At 42.7% G+C, this 17379-nt stretch overlaps 1 protein-coding gene across 5 annotated transcripts in view; it reads right to left on the bottom strand.

The window, feature by feature from the left end:
* Nucleotides 1-1752: 1752 nt before the first annotated feature.
* The window catches only part of palld (palladin, cytoskeletal associated protein), a gene marked incomplete at its 5' end in the record, with an annotated part of 65539 nt that continues 49912 nt past the window's right edge, over nt 1753-17379 (bottom strand). For 3 of the 5 annotated variants that reach the window (XM_080033362.1, XM_080033360.1, XM_080033364.1), the window contains 10 exons: nt 1753-3563; nt 4273-4406; nt 5678-5843; nt 6175-6382; nt 8740-8872; nt 10484-10572; nt 11379-11528; nt 12930-13151; nt 16069-16170; nt 17047-17191. In XM_080033362.1, coding sequence (XP_079889488.1) covers nt 3403-3563; nt 4273-4406; nt 5678-5843; nt 6175-6382; nt 8740-8872; nt 10484-10572; nt 11379-11528; nt 12930-13151; nt 16069-16170; nt 17047-17191 — 1510 coding nt within the window. In that variant the 3' untranslated portion in view covers nt 1753-3402. Of the gene's footprint in view, nt 3564-4272; nt 4407-5677; nt 5844-6174; nt 6383-8739; nt 8873-10483; nt 10573-11378; nt 11529-12929; nt 13152-14842; nt 14882-16068; nt 16171-17046; nt 17192-17379 lie in introns of all 5 variants that reach the window. The other 2 variants (XM_080033363.1, XM_080033361.1) reach the window with 1 other exon arrangement.

The following is a 17379-nucleotide window of genomic DNA, read 5'->3' as shown; positions in this document are numbered from 1 at the left end:
AACCCATTTATTTCAGGTTCTTTAAATGGTTTTAAAATACAACTGTATATCAGTAGCCTACTCCAAGTACTTTATTGTGCTTAATCGTGCTGCAATGGTCTTGAAATTTAATTTTTATTTCATAGTGAGAATAATGACATAAAAAACAAGAGTATGGAATTTGGATTGGTGGTGTCAGTCCGATATCCAATGAGTGGATTGCAGCTATATATATTGGACACTATACCAATTTAATTGGATGGGATCCTGTGGTGGTAGGTCACTATTGAAATGATGGCAGTGAGGCAGGGGGAACGGCTCACTCTGCCTAGAGGTGGGTAGAAGTTTGGAGACTGTCCAGGAAAGAGACAATGTGTGAGGCCACATGTACTATCTGGTCAACTGTGAGTGTCCTATTGGATTTACAGAAGCCACTATCAGCTGTTTTGTTCGGCTAGATTAAACACAATCTTTCCACCGGTTGTTAGAAAGGCTGTTACTGGGTTGCTGACAGACAAATTCCCCCTCCATCTCTTCCCTCCCTTGTCTTTCTGCTGAGTCACTCTGTGTCCAGCCCCAGGAGGCGCGTGTGACGATCATGACTAAACTCTGCTGACTCCAGAGTGTCTGGCCCCTGTCCGGAACCTCTGTGACCCCCCACCCCCCCAAGGTCCTAGAGTTGATCAGTAGATTGAACGCTGTTTTATTTTCCATGACTGTCGAGAGAGCCCGCTTATGATTTGTATCCCTCACACACACACACACACACACACACACACAGGAGACCCCCTCATAGCCAGCGCATGTTTCCCCCCCCTCTAACCAGCGGCCCCCTAAGCCCACCTCTGGAGGGGCCTTGTCGAGGGGGGCCACAGCAAGGCATGTCGGGGCTGCAGCTGGAGGAAATTAGAAGTAGTGCTGGGGTGTGTGTGTGTGTGTGTGTGTGTGTCTGTGTGTGGGGCGGGGGGGGGGGGCATATTTTTAGCTCTGGGAATGTTTTGAGTGTCTGGTTACAGCCCTGGATCTGAAGTGTGGACTGATGGGATTGGAGGTGACTGTTGGAAATGCCGTTCCGTTTCCTTTGAAACACGCTGCAAATTGTCTGACTTTAAGGCGAGACACAGCAGGCAAAGAACATACTTCTTTTAATGCACTGGTTAATATTGAGATCATAACGTGTCTTCTTTCATACTAGTGTACATATAAAAAGGTCCCAACATGTACATTGAGGTGTTTCTTTAACTAAACCTTGTCTGTTTGCATCTGTATATTTCTCCCTAATACAACCATCTTTAACAGCCGTTTTCTCAACATTCATTTTTTCTCTGAACCACAAAAATCTCAACTTCTAAAGCACTCACATCAACCAAACTTTCCATGATCATTCTGAGCACTAATTCCAAAGGTTATTATACAAAAGGATTTGTTCATATGTTGTTAGCTGTCTGATCTATGATACATTTTGTTCTTAAAAATGGCTTTTGTTCCCTCAAAGGCTCTGTCCCAATCTCTTCTCGTAATGAACTAATAATGCATACGCTTGCATCTCTTTAAAAACCAAAAGATCTAGATGTTGGGTAAACGGATGTGTATTCTTTGCGAGAATGGTCAGTCCACTGTGGACTGATGGTGTGTTTGTTGGCGTCCTCTTATTGTTTTAGGAAGAGCCCGCCAGTCTATGAAAACATCTGACGCTGTCTCTGAAGAGTTTATTTTTTTTATTAATTTTTCATAACCTAAAATAATATCAGGAGAACAATCCATATACAGGCATTGATTGGCATAGAAATGTGCAAACACCAGTAACCGTAAGCCGATGCAAGCTCCAAAACAGACACAAGAGAAAGATGTCCGCTTTGTATAGTATTACAGAAGGTGACCAAAAATAATGGTTATAAATATACCTTGCCTTTTAACTTTTTCCACCAACTGAGAAAGTGTTGTCTTCTTTGCCCCCTGACGAATACTGAAAAGAAGTTGTGTTTTTATTTTACATCCTGAAAAAAAAAAATAAAGTCGTTTGGCACTGTGTACAAGTGTCCAAAAAAATAACATGCAAAAAAAAAAAAAAAAATTGTTTATGTTTAGGCCTAGACGTGATTTTAAGGCAGTAAATACATTTATAAAACTTCATGATACAGAAAAGATTGTTTCATCAGTCAACAAGAAGAAAAAAAAGTCTGCAGATAGAATTTATGTCGAGCTGGTTGGTAAAAGGTAAAGTCTTTTTCTTTTTCATACAAAAATAAAATGGGACAATCTGTGACATTGTGTGTGACATAATATGCCAAAACTCCCTTCCACACAGCACCCTCTCTCTCTCTCTCTCTCTCTCTCTCTGGAGTGAGAACACTTGTAAAATAAACCATCATTCAAGAGAAAGAAATCACCACCACCACCACCAAAGTTTTTTTTACATCCGCGCCGCTGCCACACTCACTCACATCCCTCTGTCAAGTGTTAACTTACCACTTTAATGTCCATCCGTCGCAAACACAACCTGCTTTTTAGTCTGTCTCTTTCCCCTTCCTGTGTCTGTTAGCTTCAACCTTCAGTTCTGCTGCTGCAACCACAATCAGACAAAACCCATCCACTTGTGAGCCTTTCCTCTGTCCTAAACCTCACTTAAAAAACGAAATAAAAACTAAAACATATTTTTGGAAGGCCCGGCCTTTAACAATATCTGTAAGCTAAATCAATGACCTGACAACACTGAGACTGTATTAAAGTCCGACTACTACAATCACATGCTGTATATATATAGATATCAGCACTGTGCCGCTACACAAAGCCCCCAGGTCATAAAAAGTGTGTGATCTCCTTCGTCAGAGCTACCGTGCATTGAAAGTCTTACCTCTCCAAACTTCTACGCTAAAAGTCAGTGAAGTGCTACGTATGGGCTGCAGTATTAGCCTGTGTATTCTTTTTTCAAATGGCACCGCTTGAACATGCACAGCTAAGTAGCAAAATCCTATTTTTCGTTTCATTTCATCAAACTTTTTTCAAAATCTTTACAGACATGAGGACTACTTCATAAAGAGAGAGTCGGCCGTGCGCTTCATGAAACTTGACAGAGGCCTATCAATGAACAGTCTTTTCCTCCACTTCAATAGGTTTGTTTTCCAGGTCCAGTTGATACAAATGAAGTTCGGGTAGGAGGGAGGGAGGGAGGGAGGGAGGAGGGTACAACTTGATGAATTCTGTTACATAATGTGTTGGCATACAAAAAAAAAAGAAAAAGAAAACAACATATGAAAATCAGGGGGCTGCACCAGCTCATCCTGCCCACCACCAAACCATCAACCCTTTAGTTCTGTATGTGCAGTTCATTGATAAAGAGTGCCTCAGGTGGGACAAGGTTTGAGACTGAGAGGGGGGGGCAGCTTTCATGGGTTTATTTCACAATCCTGGTTGTCTGGTTCTCTAGAGGTCATCACTCTCCACCAGGCCTCCAGGCTGCAGGGGGCTGGAGTCGGGGAAGAAGGCGGCCTTCACGTCCAGGCCTCTCTGTGTCAGTGCGGCGTAGCGGCTGGTAGACGGGCGCACCGTCTTGGGCCGGGGAAGGTTGGGCTGCTGCCACTGAGCTGGGTTGCGGAGGTAGAGAGAAAGGGGGCGTGGTTAATATTTAAGGGTGAGACATTGTCTTTTCAAGCACATGTCAATTTTGAGATTTCTGTCTGTTTTTGCTTCCATAACATGTTTTCTTTCATACTGGTGTAAACAAAAAGGTCCAACATGTACATTCAGGTGTTTATTTGACTACATTTTGTCTGTTTGTGTCTGCAACAGCCATTCTCTCCACATGAGTTTTTTTTAAATAGTCTGAACCAAAAATCTCAACTTCTAGCAGTCACATCAACTAAACTTGGCACTCAGCACTGTTCGAGTTATTACAGAATTTGTTCATATGTTAATTGTCAGATTGTTGATACATTGTAATCTTAAAAACATGCAGAAAATGCACTTTTAGGACCTGTGCATAGTGTTTTATTGAATGTATACATTTGAAAAAAAGGCTGTATCCAAAATACGTTCTGTTTAAACTTTGAACAATAATATGTTAGTAAAAATGAAAGAGATGCAAATGTACACATAATGAGTCAGATTATTCGCCTAATTGGCATATTTCTTCAAACTTTTGCAAGACAAATAATTATTGTCTTAATGTAAGTGATCCACTGGTAAAGCTTCATGATGAGATCTGTCATTTTAAAATGGTTCACAATTCACCCGCAGCGTCTTGCCTTTATAACATATCAAGAGAAATAAAGAAAACTTTTGCTTCACACTCACTGTTGACATCGAGGCGTGCGGTGCTGGACACGATGCCGGCGTCGTTCTTGGCCGACACAGTGTACCAGCCGGCGTCTTCCTTCATGGCGGGCTGGATGATCATACACAGGTAGCCACAGTTGTCCTGGTGCATGCTGGGAAAAAGAAAAAAAAATGACAAAAAAAATTTAATGGACGTGATTACAGAGAGTGGGGTGAGTTGTGCCAGTGGGGAAGTTGTGCCACCCCTTGTTTCTAGAAAACCATAGAAGAAATTGGAAATGTGACCACAGGTAAAATAACAATAAGAAAAATAAAAGACATGCAGAGGTAAGATATTTAATGGGGAGGAAAAACCAGGGTGTACAGATGGGTTTTGAGCCTTGATTTAAAGGGAGAAATGGAAGGGGAATCGCATATGCCACGTGGCAGTTGGTTCTACAAGGGCGGAGCAGCTAGTGCAAAGTAAATTTCTGAGAGTTGTGCCAGTGGCATGGCTGTATACGCTGGTCACCAAAAGAAAGTGATTGTCTCAGAAGAGACTGACATCTCCATTCTACTTAACAACAGCACTGATGAGAGTTCAGATGGCCAGAAAGATGATGATGGTGACTTTGTCATTGTGAGCTTTGCAGGTAAAACCATTAGATCTGCATATCCTTGTTTAAGAAAATTGTCCTTCAATCTTTGTAAAATATTTACTTATTTACTTTCAATAAACCTTAAATAAGTGATTGTCTAATGGATTTGTCTTGCATTACAGTTTATGAGATATATATCAATGGCACAATTTACCCCATGGTATTCTCTCCAAAGGCACAACTTACACCACACCGGGGGCAAGTTGTGCCACAAGACAAATTTTTTTCCGAAAGCTATATTTCTCAAACAGTTTATTTCAGATCCAAAGTTATTGTTGCCGGGGATGCACAACACCCTGAAATATACATACATATATTAGTTGGAGACATTACTGTCAAGGCCTCGCTCACTTTAAAGTCACTGAGTAAAAAGTTGCACATCTCACCCCACTCTCCCCTGTGTTCAAAACTGTGGATTTATTTGCGTATCATTCCTGTATCACTCTGCCTTTTATCTTATAGAATTAGAAAAATTATAAAAGCACATATCTCTCTTCTCAATGGTGTTCATGGTACATTTCATATTTTTAATAGAAACATTATTGGACTTGCCTTAATGTGTATAGTATGTTTAATACCCCTACATGCCGGCGATAGCAGAAGGCAGGTGGCATTATGCTATGGTTGTTACACCATCAGACCACGGCAAATACTTTTGTGAACGTACCCGGCCATAAACCTTTTTCTGATACTGATTTACATATTCTGTTTTTTTTTTTGGGGGGGGGGGGGGGAAGGCCCATCATCTGGTTTTCAAAGTTCATTTAGTCAGTTATATTACCCACCTGATTCTGTCAGTGTTGTGAGTGAAGGACTCGTTCTCCCGTTTCCAGAAGATCTGTGGGAAGGGGACGCCTAGGACGCGACACTCCAGACGCACGGGATGACCCTCAGCCACACTGGTGTTCTGAAGCTTCTCCACAAACGAAGGGGCCTTGTGCATCTCTTTGGCTGTGGAGAGAGAGAGAGAGAGAGAGAGAGAAAGAGAGAGAGAGAGAGAGAGAGAGAAGAGAGAGAAAGAGGGAGAGAGAGAGAGTTCTAAGTTAATTCTTATTTATAAAGGGTTAGTTAATGCTTGGTTGGGAATTAAGGACGCTTAGATAACTAATGCTTAGTTAACTAATGCTTAGTTAAGCATTAACTGATAATGGTTAGTTAATGTTTAGTTAATGCTCATTAAGCACTAACAAAGTGGTTATTAACAGTAAGTTAATGTTTATTTAGCATTAACTAAGCATTAACCAACAGTTCATTAATGTACCCTACGGATCTTTCTGTTTACCTGCGACGATGAGTTCCAGGTTGAAGGAGTTCTGTCCGGCCCTGTTGCTGGCGATGCAGGTGTAGATGCCTGCGTCGCGGCTGGTCACCGGCTCAATGACCAATGAGTGCACTCCGTTCTCCCTCACCAGCATCTTATGGGCCGAGTCAGGGCGGATGGTCTGTCCGTTCAGCTGCCACACCAGGTCAGGAGTGGGCAGGCCGCTCACCTAGAAGAACACACGCAATGTCACAATCCACTGGATGTATGGGCAAACTTATCATGAGGCAAAGCTACCACGGGGCTCCATTAAATGCCTCTATTTCTCATGGTGAAGATGGTTTGAAAAAAAACGTCAGCCTCAGTCCCCACTACATTGGACCTCTCCTTGATTTGAATGTGAATCTGCAGAAATAATTCAGCAGGAGCCAGTGGAAAACAAACGGTTCAACATGAGGAAAACAAAACATTAAAAAAAAAAAATCAAAACTACCAAAGGTAACAACCTTACTAAAGGGCAGCAGACATTTCGTCCTTGGGTTTCTTAAAAGGCGATATACTGTATATATTATATTCATATATATTTATCTTAATGTAATAAATGGGAATGTATGAATTTGAATCCAATCTTAACTTGTTTAACCTTAATGTTTATATTACTGATTATTATTGTAAACTGTCCATGGGACAAATTGTATTTTGATGCTTTAGTAACAGTTTTTGAGACGTTCCTGCCAGTTTAGACAATTGAATTTGAAGAAGACAAGTTAAGAGCCTTAGGCCCCCAAATGACTAAATTCGCCCCTGGCTGAATGTGTGAATGCTTGTCAGTTAGTAGTACTAGTGGAGTGTGCGCTTGTTAGTGCTGGAGAAAATGAGTCCATTTGCTGCATATGTTCCACGGGGGCAGTGCGTGTGTGTGTGCTTGTTTGTGTGTGCATGTGTTTGCATGTGCTTGTGTGTGTATTTGCATGTGCATGCGTGCATGTGTGTGTGTTGGCTGTGTGAAAACAGCAGTGTTTGGTTAATCCGTCTGTGTTGTGTTTTGTCTGAAGGAGCCTGGTCGCCTGCGCACCACTTTGTCATGGGAATTAAAACGTACACTAAAAGAAACAAGAAAAAAGCCAACACCTACTGCGCCCTGCCCACTACTGTGTGCCCACTCTCAATGGACCATGTGTTTGCTATTACATGGTACAAATGAACAACAAAGCATTCACAGATAACCCACAACAAGGGGGGAAAGTAGGTTCAAGCAGCAACAGCAGTGATAAGCATTTCTGGAAGAGGCCCCAGTATACCCTTTTAGAAGCCGGGGACATTTTTTTAAGCATGGAAAGTTCTGAAAGCCACAAATAAATACATGCTATAAATATCCTTGACATTAAGACTCCCGACGGAATGGAGACTCTCAGTTTAAATTCTGTTGGGTGGGAGAAAAAAAGGCAAGTCTTTTTATAGTGGGGTAATCGTGGGTCCGTTTGATTTCATTACATGTACATGTTTCTAAATGTTTTCGGGGGCTGGAGGGGAAGGCAAAGTGGTGATGGTGAGGAAGTAAATATAGAGAGAGAGAAAATGAACCCAAAGTGGTTTATTAAGGGGAAATCATTTTAGCAAAGCCTATTTGATCCCCCCCCAAAAGAACGACACATTTGCCTTCTCCCTGTCTGCTTTGAGAGCCGCTCATTGAGCAAAGAACTGCTGAAACATCTCCTCTCTGCTGGTTTTTTTTTCATTCCCTAAAAGAAACTGGAATGTGCGGACGGGTGAAATGTGTCTTTGGCAGGGCAGACACATGGAGCCTGCCTGAAAGCAATACGCACACTGAATTAAAGGGCGCATCTGAAATGGCTTTCTCTAATACTATGATTAAGATATTCTCCTTGGTGCAGGGGCATTTCTTCCCCCCCCCTCGGATACCGTGTACCGTGAAGTGCTTCACGGCGCTGGAAGCATAACTTGTCTACAACGGAAGGCCTTGAAACTGCTGTCTTATAAAGGTCTTCTATACATTGAAGTTAATATAGCTTGACATGACATTTATACCAGACTAAAACAGCTGGGTATACTTTCTCTTTTCTTCTTTTAAGTTTGTCCTTTCCGGTACGTAACAATAATATATTTAGCTGAGCATGTTTTGTGGGAGCAGACCAAACATTAACAACTACTCAGTCCGAATCAATAAATAAGTGTATTTAATATATACATATTGAACTCTGAGATCCCATGTAGTTATAAATGTGCAAACATTTTAGAAATCGGTTCATCCTAGCCTGAGAAAAGGCAGAAGGAGTGTTTTATGGTCTCACTCTGTCTAACCCTACATTTTCTCATGCGTGACATCACACATGGTAAAATGTAAGGTTAGGATTAACAGGACAGCTGGGCCAAGGGAAGACTGAGGAAATACTGAGGGAAGAAAAACCTCATTCATTATATTATAATAGAGATTTTATATAGATAGAACGCCGGTTCCATATGGGTGAAGTATTCCTTTAATATGGAAACAATTGGACATGTGGACCTTACTTTCCCCGTGTTGGCACAGGCTTTATTTACCATAGACTCTATAGTGTTTTTTACCTTGCAGTCCATCCGGCACAGTCTGCCCTCCTGGACGATGAGGTCGCCGGGCGCCTGCAGGAAGTGTGGGCGGAAGTGACGCTCCTGGATGTTATCGTTCTCATCTCCACTGTCTCTGGACCTGGAGCGAGGCCTATGGCACAGACAAGGAAAACATACAGCTATTTGAAATAATAAATAAATGAAAAATTCTGGATTTTTTCTTATGTTTTGAAGCTTTTTTTTGTTGTTGCCACATTTTAATTCATTTATATTTAAAAAGAGGTGGCATTTTAACATAAATGTTTCTTAATTTTTGTCAAATAAGACACATTTTGTTGGTGAATATCGACTAGTTCCAGCCTGTATACATATTTATTTGCACAATAACTTTTCATTAAACCGCTGTAATTAATAAAGTGGCCGGTGAGTGTATTTCCACATTCATGCTTGTCGTTGGTGAATTATTCAGCCCCCCTCTTCATAGACATAATATGAACTTTTGCTCTTATTTCCTGCTCTTGCATTCCTTCCACTTGCTCTTTCTTAAATGTATGGGAGGCTCCCTCTCAGCCCCGTATAGGTTTCCCCTGTGACTCTGTTAACAACGACATCATCGCTTTGCCTGCACGTCAACCAGGGAGGGAGAATGTGAGACACTGATGGTTATCTGTGTGTCTCTCCAGGGAGTGTTCATCTTGATAACACATTACAGGTGTTGTTTTTAAACGCGCTGCGAGGGAGCCGCCTGTGATCTCCTGTGCGTTTTTCACCCTGATATATCTGGGCACGGATAAATGCCCACACACCGTATTTACAAGGTCATTAGAGCAATGAAAAAACAGAGTCCGGGCAAACAGGTGTTCCCTCTCATTAACATTGGCCTTTTCTTTCCCCAACGGACAGCTCAACAAAGGGGAGAACTGTGATTCAGCTCACAGCAAACATTTGTGTAAATAGCTAGATTCTCGGAAAACACTTAACGTCAGATTAACGTCTTTCTAAATCGGGGCTGAAGTGTGGGCGAGCCGAGCGAAGGAAGCCGGGCGGATGTTGCACGGGGCCCACTGCACATGTGCCAGACAGCAGAGGTGTTCACTCAATGTTTCATTTACTCAATCACTGTTTGTAAGTTTGAGGCACCTGTACTTTACCTGAGTGTTGGCTTTGTCATGCCACTTCATACTTCTACTCCACTACAATTTAGAGGTTAATACTCTACTATTTACTCCACTACATGATAACTTAAGTTACTAAAATCATTTTTGGACTCAGAACATATGAATGGTTTATAGAACATTGAAGGCTATAATGCTAACACTGAAAAAAAACTAATTGGCTGTTGACTATTTTGATGATGATCATTTTTGTAATGCAAATCTGCCAAATAATTTCATTTGATACGTTAAGTACATTTTCCTGATTGTACTTACACACTTCTACCTAAATGCAGGACTTTACTTGTACCAGAGTCTGTTTACCGTAATACTTCATCTCCCACTACCTAGTAGTAATCCCATACCAGTCAAACACTCTCGATACTATTAGAATCAGATACTTTTGTACTTTTACTCAAGTGGTATAGTAATAGATGACTTCTAACTAGTAAGGGAGTCATTTTTCTGGTAAGGTATCTCTACTCTTCCTCGTATATGGTTTTCAGGTACTCTTTACACGACTGCCAGCCAGTAGCATGGAGGGCTTTGGATGAAAAAACACACCGAGATATGCTGCGTCCCTGTCTTTAGTGAGCAAAATGCCTCACCTGCGCATGTGTCCGGGTGCAGAGCGCTGGCTACGGCCTCGCTGGTTCACAGCCTGGACCATCATCCGGCCCGTGCAGCTCACTCTGGCCTGGTTTGAGAGGGAAGAGAGAGAGAGAGAGAGGGAGAGAGAGAGAGAGAGATGGAGAGAGAGAGCCAGAGAGAGAGAGAGATGGAGAGAGAGAGAGAGAGAGAGAGAGGGGGAGAGCCAGAGAGAGAGATGGAGAGAGAGAGCCAGAGAGAGAGAGAGAGAGAGAGAGATGGAGAGAGAGAAAGGGAGCTTGTGAGGTGTTGACACTTTACCACACTGCACCGCATGCAGCCATGTCAGACTGGGAAAGAGGAAATAAAATGTGAGTGTTGGGAGCTGGGTAAAAAGGCTGTTAGAAAAAGCCCAGTCGCAAGTGAACTTTTGACACTCATAAAAAGTGCTTTGGTGATTTCCTGTCTCATTCAACGCCCTCTTCCTCTTCGAAAGGGCCGGAGACATTATCTGGATATCCATTATATTCAAAATTTTAGGGTGCTGACATCTCTCTGCACTGAATTTTCATGGCTATTTTATGTGCCCTGCGTTCCAAATCACATGCTTTTTCTTTTTACTACACTACATACTAAAATACAGAAGAGTTGTAGGGCCACAGGAGAGAAAAAAAATCAGATAAGGAAGATTTTTTTTCATTATGTCGAGAAATGTCAAGAATAGAGACAAATACTCCAAAATGCTATTGGAGTTAGTGGGGCATATATGTATTTTCAGCACACCACAAATGACGTGGGACATCCTAAATCTTTTTCTGGCATACTAAATAGTAGGGAAGTATTGGGATTGGAACGCAGGGTTTGTGTTTTTCTTCCCCCCGCCCCCCCCCCAGCACTGTGTATATGCCCTCTCACCTCGGGGTTGCCTGCCATGATGGTGTAGTTGCCGTCATCGTCCAGAGAGGCGGCGGCGGTGTGCAGAGAGCAGGTTCCATCTGCGTCGCGGCTGATCCTGTAGTGCTCGCTCCTCTTGGAGATCTGCTTGCCGTCTTTAAACCAGTACACCTGTGAGATCGAGATCAGTAAGAAGAAATCTAAGTTATGACTTCACACACATAAATAGATGAAATAAATGGATAACTGTTAAAGGTTCAGTTAGCGGGATGGTCAGTTTAGCTAACTTCCAGTCACTGACTGCAGTTAGCAGTCCCCTCCCTCGTCCCCACGTCACCACAGTGCACTGCGGTCTTCAAACAACGAGTTATCTAGCATCATCTCAAATAAGTAAGTGTGATAAAACATGATAAAAACCATCAAAACAGACATTGGGAAGGATTTTTACCTGCTACGCCATTGTAGGCACATAAACATTCACCCCTCTGTCGCTCTGCGCATGCACCGGCAGTGAGACGGGTGCCGGTTTGTAGCGTTCTCTATTGTGATTGGATACCAGTTTCGGGATCCCCGAAAAGTTTATTTGCCGATTACATGCAGAGCGGGTGACTGAGTGATCGGCTTTATGAAACGCTTACACTATGTAAGTGATCACTGTGTGAATAAAGAGCGATTTAACACTTATATTAACATAAATAAATCGCTTACTTCACCTTTAACTACTTTTGTGTGACGACCCACCCCATTTTAGGTGAATATAAATTCATAAAAATACACACATACCTAAAAATGCAACTTGTGTTTAAACTCCAGATTGATTGGATTATTTTGACTTCTAAACACTAAAATGAAACATATTGTGCTAATTAAAAGTTTAACAAGGAGGATATTTTTTTTTTCACATTTTCAATCAGTGGCTCAAACTAAACATCTGTTGTCCTGGTCAGCGTGAACACATCGTATAGCAGTTGGCGTGACTGTGTGTGCACATGTACACACACAGTGACATTCAGTCTATGCAAAAAACAAAGGGAAAGATTGGTCTTCCTGGTCCAAAGCGATCTGATTTCATGGACTTGGGCCCAAAACCCCACGTGAAAACTTTAGCACTAACACAAAAATGAATTTCTCAACACAACAGTGCTAAACATAAAATGTATCCTCATCTGTTTATATCGCTTCAATCCAGCTCTCACTCCCTCTTTCATCTCTATCTCCCTTTGCTTCTCTGTTTTTTTCATCACTTCATTCCGTAGTCTGTCATCACCACGTCATTAAGGTGGACAAAGCCAGGCAGGCAGCACAGGGGGCCTCCCCTTATCACAACACCCAGCACATGTACAGTATCTACCCCCTCCATCATCAACATCACACATCAGCAGCTCCCATGAGGCCCCCGGGCCGTCACCAAGGCTTTAGACATGGACCAAATATTTACCTAATAATGAAAAACAAAAAGGCCCACGACATCGTCATCACCAAACAATGTTTAATCACCGGGAGGGGGGAGGGGGAAGGGGGAAGGGGGGGGGACATTCTAGACATTCTCCCATTAACGGTGCAGGTTCCCACCTTCGGTTTGGGGTCTCCGTTGACCTTGCAGGAGAAGGTGACGGGCATGCCTTCAAAGACTTTGTAGTGTTTGAGTTTCTGGTCGAAGGACGGAGCCACGCCGCGGCCCGCAGAGTCCTCGTCGTGCTGCACGTCCTCGTCCGATTCCTCCACCGGAGAACGCTCCAGACGGAACTCTATCTCACTGATCAGACGCTGCTCAAAGCTGGACACTTTGTACTCCTACAGAGAGAGAGAGAGAGACAGAGAGAGACAGAGAGAGAGAGAGACAGAGAGAGAGAGAGAGACAGAGAGACAGAGAGAGAGAGAGAGAGAGAGAGAGAGAGAGAGACAGAGAGAGACAGAGAGAGAGAGAGAGAGACAGAGAGAGACAGAGAGAGACAGAGAGAGAGAGAGAGACAGAGAGAGACAGAGAGAGAGAGAGAGTAAAAGAGAGAAGATTTAGGGAAAGACGACCAAGATAGGAAGGCACTGGGTTTGTATGATCGCGTGGCAAAGGCAAAAGCACATTTAAAGGTGGAGTCAGCAGCACACTATTGTTACCTTACACAATAGTCAAATCACTTTCGTGTCACCTGAAACTGAGATAATTGTTCCCATGAGTCATTTAAAAAAAAAATCTATCTTCCATTCTCTCTCTCCTCCAGCTGTCTTAAAAGGTGGAGTCAGTGCTTCTTGAGAACGCTTGTTGTCAAAATCACTTTGTGTCCAAATCAGTGAATGTCTCCTCACGATCGAAAGGCTCTGTAAATGGGCATGTTTGTAAGCTAGGGTGGATGGGCCCCCTTTGTTTACATACCCTTTGTGTACATACCAGTGTACAGAGCCGAGGCTTTGTATTAACACCAGTTTATTTTTTACCAGGGGCATACAGTAGTACGGACATGTAGTGGATCACAAGGAGATATTCACAGATATTGGTCTCCAAAAATCGCTGCTTGCACCTTTAAGAGCAGACAGAAACCTATCGATAAAAAAATGCCCAGTCTGCTCTATTCCAAGTGTTTCAACGCACTCATTATCCTGTCTTCATCGTCACCCAAAATACCAACTTTCTCCCAATTTTCTAATTGACTGTGCCCTGATGGAGAACACTCCTCCCTTCCTACCACCACCACCTCCATCAATCTCTCATCACTGTGGCTGTGCTGCCGAGGCACATTGGGGGGGGAACATCTGCCCAGCTGCGTGGTCTGATGACACATCACACACATAATGACAGGCTTTGGAGCACAGCTGCACAACCAGCAATTTATCCTCCTGCACTCACTCACTCTGTGTCCGCTCAACAGCAATCACACAAGTGGTCCATCCTGATCATCCTGAGGTATTATCCCCCGTAATAGTAACTGTACCCAGGCAGCTGCTGGGGCATGTTGGTCCTCCTCCAAAACCCATACAAAGTAATGTTCAATATTTCTTTCTTCAAAAGAGATAACTTTAATCGCTGCTTAAAAATCTCAAATGCAGTAGTTAACGTTGCATGATGGTGACAAAAGCACAATCTGGGTAAAAGCAAACATGCTGTGGTGATCAAGCTCCAACATGCTTCAGTTTGTGAATCAATTTCAAAGGGACAACAACAGAGTGTCAAAAGGTGAAGGGATCAACCGTTTTTTTTTTCACATGCTCAATCAGTGACGCTCTATTAGTTTGCCAGACACACCTGCCTGTGAATGGAGCGCACAGTAAATATTGCTGCCTTTTGTTCCCTTATCAGCTTATTCCCAGGCCTGATCCTGCCCTGGTCAACGTGAACACATCCTAGAGCTTGGCGTGACTTTGTGTGCACGTGAAGCGTACACACACACACACACACACACACACACACACACACACAGTGGCATTCAGTGAATGGGAAAAAAAGAGAAATATAAACATAAGGTGCCAGAAAGAAACAAGGTTCCAAAAACCTTTTGAGGGAAAAATTCGCTATCTGATGATTTGTCCTCCTGTTGAGAGAAAAAAGTTGTTGTTTTTGTTCACTGTGCATCACACAGTTACTCTGTGTGTGTGTGTGTGTGTGTGTGTGTGTGCATGTTTAATCTTACCTGCCCTTTAAACAGAACATTTAAATGACATGTAAAACACACCATCATTTTGCAATGTATTCATGACAAATTGGCACTGACGGAGTCATTCTCAGAGCCATGCAGTGCTGCAGTGACACAACCAATCAGATCGCTCCCTGTACCAACGGGCTCCATACAGTGGGATGGCACAGTGCTAACTTGATTTCATGTCTTAAGTGGGGTGGAGACAACTTTGTCTACATTGTGACTTCAGCTAACAAATGAATGTGTTGGTGGAGGATAGTGTGTCAATCAGAGACAGCTTCACCTTTTGAGCAGATGCAGTATGAGCAGTGATTGGACCTTTTCACAATTACAAAATGTGACTTGAAAGCACTTTACGTGATAAAACTGAAAATGAGAAGGCTTCATCTTGACTACTGTGGGGGCTGATGTTGTCCCATTTTAAATTGTTGACAAATGGTTACCTTCATTAGAAGGAAAAGAGCTCTGATAAATCATGCACTAAATGGAAATCGCTTTGGATAAAAGCGTCAGCTAAATAAAATGTAATGTAATGTAATGTAATGTAATGTAATGTAATGTAATTAATAGATGCTGCATCCGTGAATGAACAACAGATGAGGTGTGGACGTGCTGCACTTCCACGGAACATTTGGCGTGACTCACTGTGGTACAAACAGCTACACAGGCCTTCAAACAGTGTTCCTCCCCCAGCATGTTTGCAACAACACTGGTTTGTACCAGTTTGCATAAACAGAGCTTTTTATGGAGGGGCTCTGGAGGACTTTACGGTGTTTATATACCCCTGCTTTCATAACTCGCTCTTCAACAGTGTTTACAGGAGACTGGGGTGTGTGTGTGTGTGTGTGTGTGGGTGGGGGTGCTGTGCTCTGATTTGAACAGTATATAAAGGAAAGCCAGTAACTCATGACACCAGCAATGCATCCAGTGGACAAAACAGAGACAAGCAAAAAAAAAGTGGTGCTTGTGTCGTGTACATGCAACAGTGCGACTCTCCTGTGCCCGTATGCTTTCAGGTGAGTGTGCATGAGACTGCTCTTCCACTCCAGGTGTTTGTGGATCCTATCAAAGGGCCATCGTACCTGTGTGACGGGCTCCTCCTCTGTCTCCTGTGTGTTTAAGACTGTGGCAGCATTGTCAGCACCCAGCAGTCTGCGAGCCATCTTCTCCTCATAGGTTAACCTCTGGAAGCAGGGATTATTGGGGGTCAGCCGAGGGTTAGTGTGTGAGTTGCATAAACACACACTTATACACACACACACACACACCATTTTCTAGCTACTGTATCAAAGAATTGTGTTAATGAGGGGATGAAATGATGAAGGGTGAATCATGATGAATGTATGTGAAGGGGGCATGGCACAAAATGCTTGTTTAAAGACACTTTTATGGGAGGTAAAAGTAAAACTGTTGGCCTACACAAGTTCACTGCAAAAATAAAAAAGTTAGGAAAACTCTAAATGCCAACTGTCCTCGCTAGGGTTTTGAGTTAAACAGGGAAACTGCATTTGAGCCAACTTAGTATGTTTGGTTAAGATAACTTTTCATTCATATGTAATGAAGATGTATCTGTCATTATGTATGAAAACTCTCGGTTCTACATATCAAGAATGTCAAACAATAACAGCTGTGCCAAATAATTCTCTGTCATACACAGATAACCAACAACACCAAGTCAAAAGGTGGATTCAACATTTCTGAACAAAAAAATTATAAGTTGGCACAACTTTTGGAAGCCATAGTAGAACTCAGAAACTTTAGGCTTCATTGAACGATAAATTATCTCAACAAACAATACTGAGTCAGTTCAAATGTAGACAGTTTCCCTTAAAACCTAAGAATGTATAGTCGAAGCCTGAAAACTCAAAATTCTAGTGAAGACAGTTGCCTTGAACATTTCCCAAAAGTTCCCCCAACTTTTTACATTTTTTATAGTGTTGTAAAACTTGTTGGGACGCTTGTTAATCTGTGTTACTAAAACACTCATTCTCGTATGGAAACACACAGTTTTCAGCAGTGTACAATAACACACAAACACAAACACACACACAAAAACACACCTGTTGACCATTGCTTATGCGCTCCTCTTTAAAGCGCAGTTTTCTCTCTAAGTCCTGGATGACGGCGTCCTTGGAGCCTTGGATGTCTGAGTCGGAGGTCAGGCGAGGTGTCCTGGTGACAGAGGACTTCCTGGGGAACGCTTTGCTGAAAAACACAAACATTTGTCAACTTTCCATTCGCCCCCCCCGACAAAAACACGCTTTATCTCGACACGTGGCAACTCCTCTTCCCCTCTCTCTAAGCTCCTTTGCCCTCTCTCCGGCCCCCCTCGCTTCCACCCTTATCTGGAAGTGTCCAGCTATAGCATTCCACCATGTGTCTTCTTATCTCCC

This window comes from Ammodytes marinus, assembly GCF_949987685.1.
Source record: "Ammodytes marinus genome assembly, chromosome: 8".
In the NCBI taxonomy this organism is placed as follows: Eukaryota; Metazoa; Chordata; class Actinopteri; order Uranoscopiformes; family Ammodytidae; genus Ammodytes; species Ammodytes marinus.
This window is presented reverse-complemented; position numbering and strand designations above follow the sequence as displayed.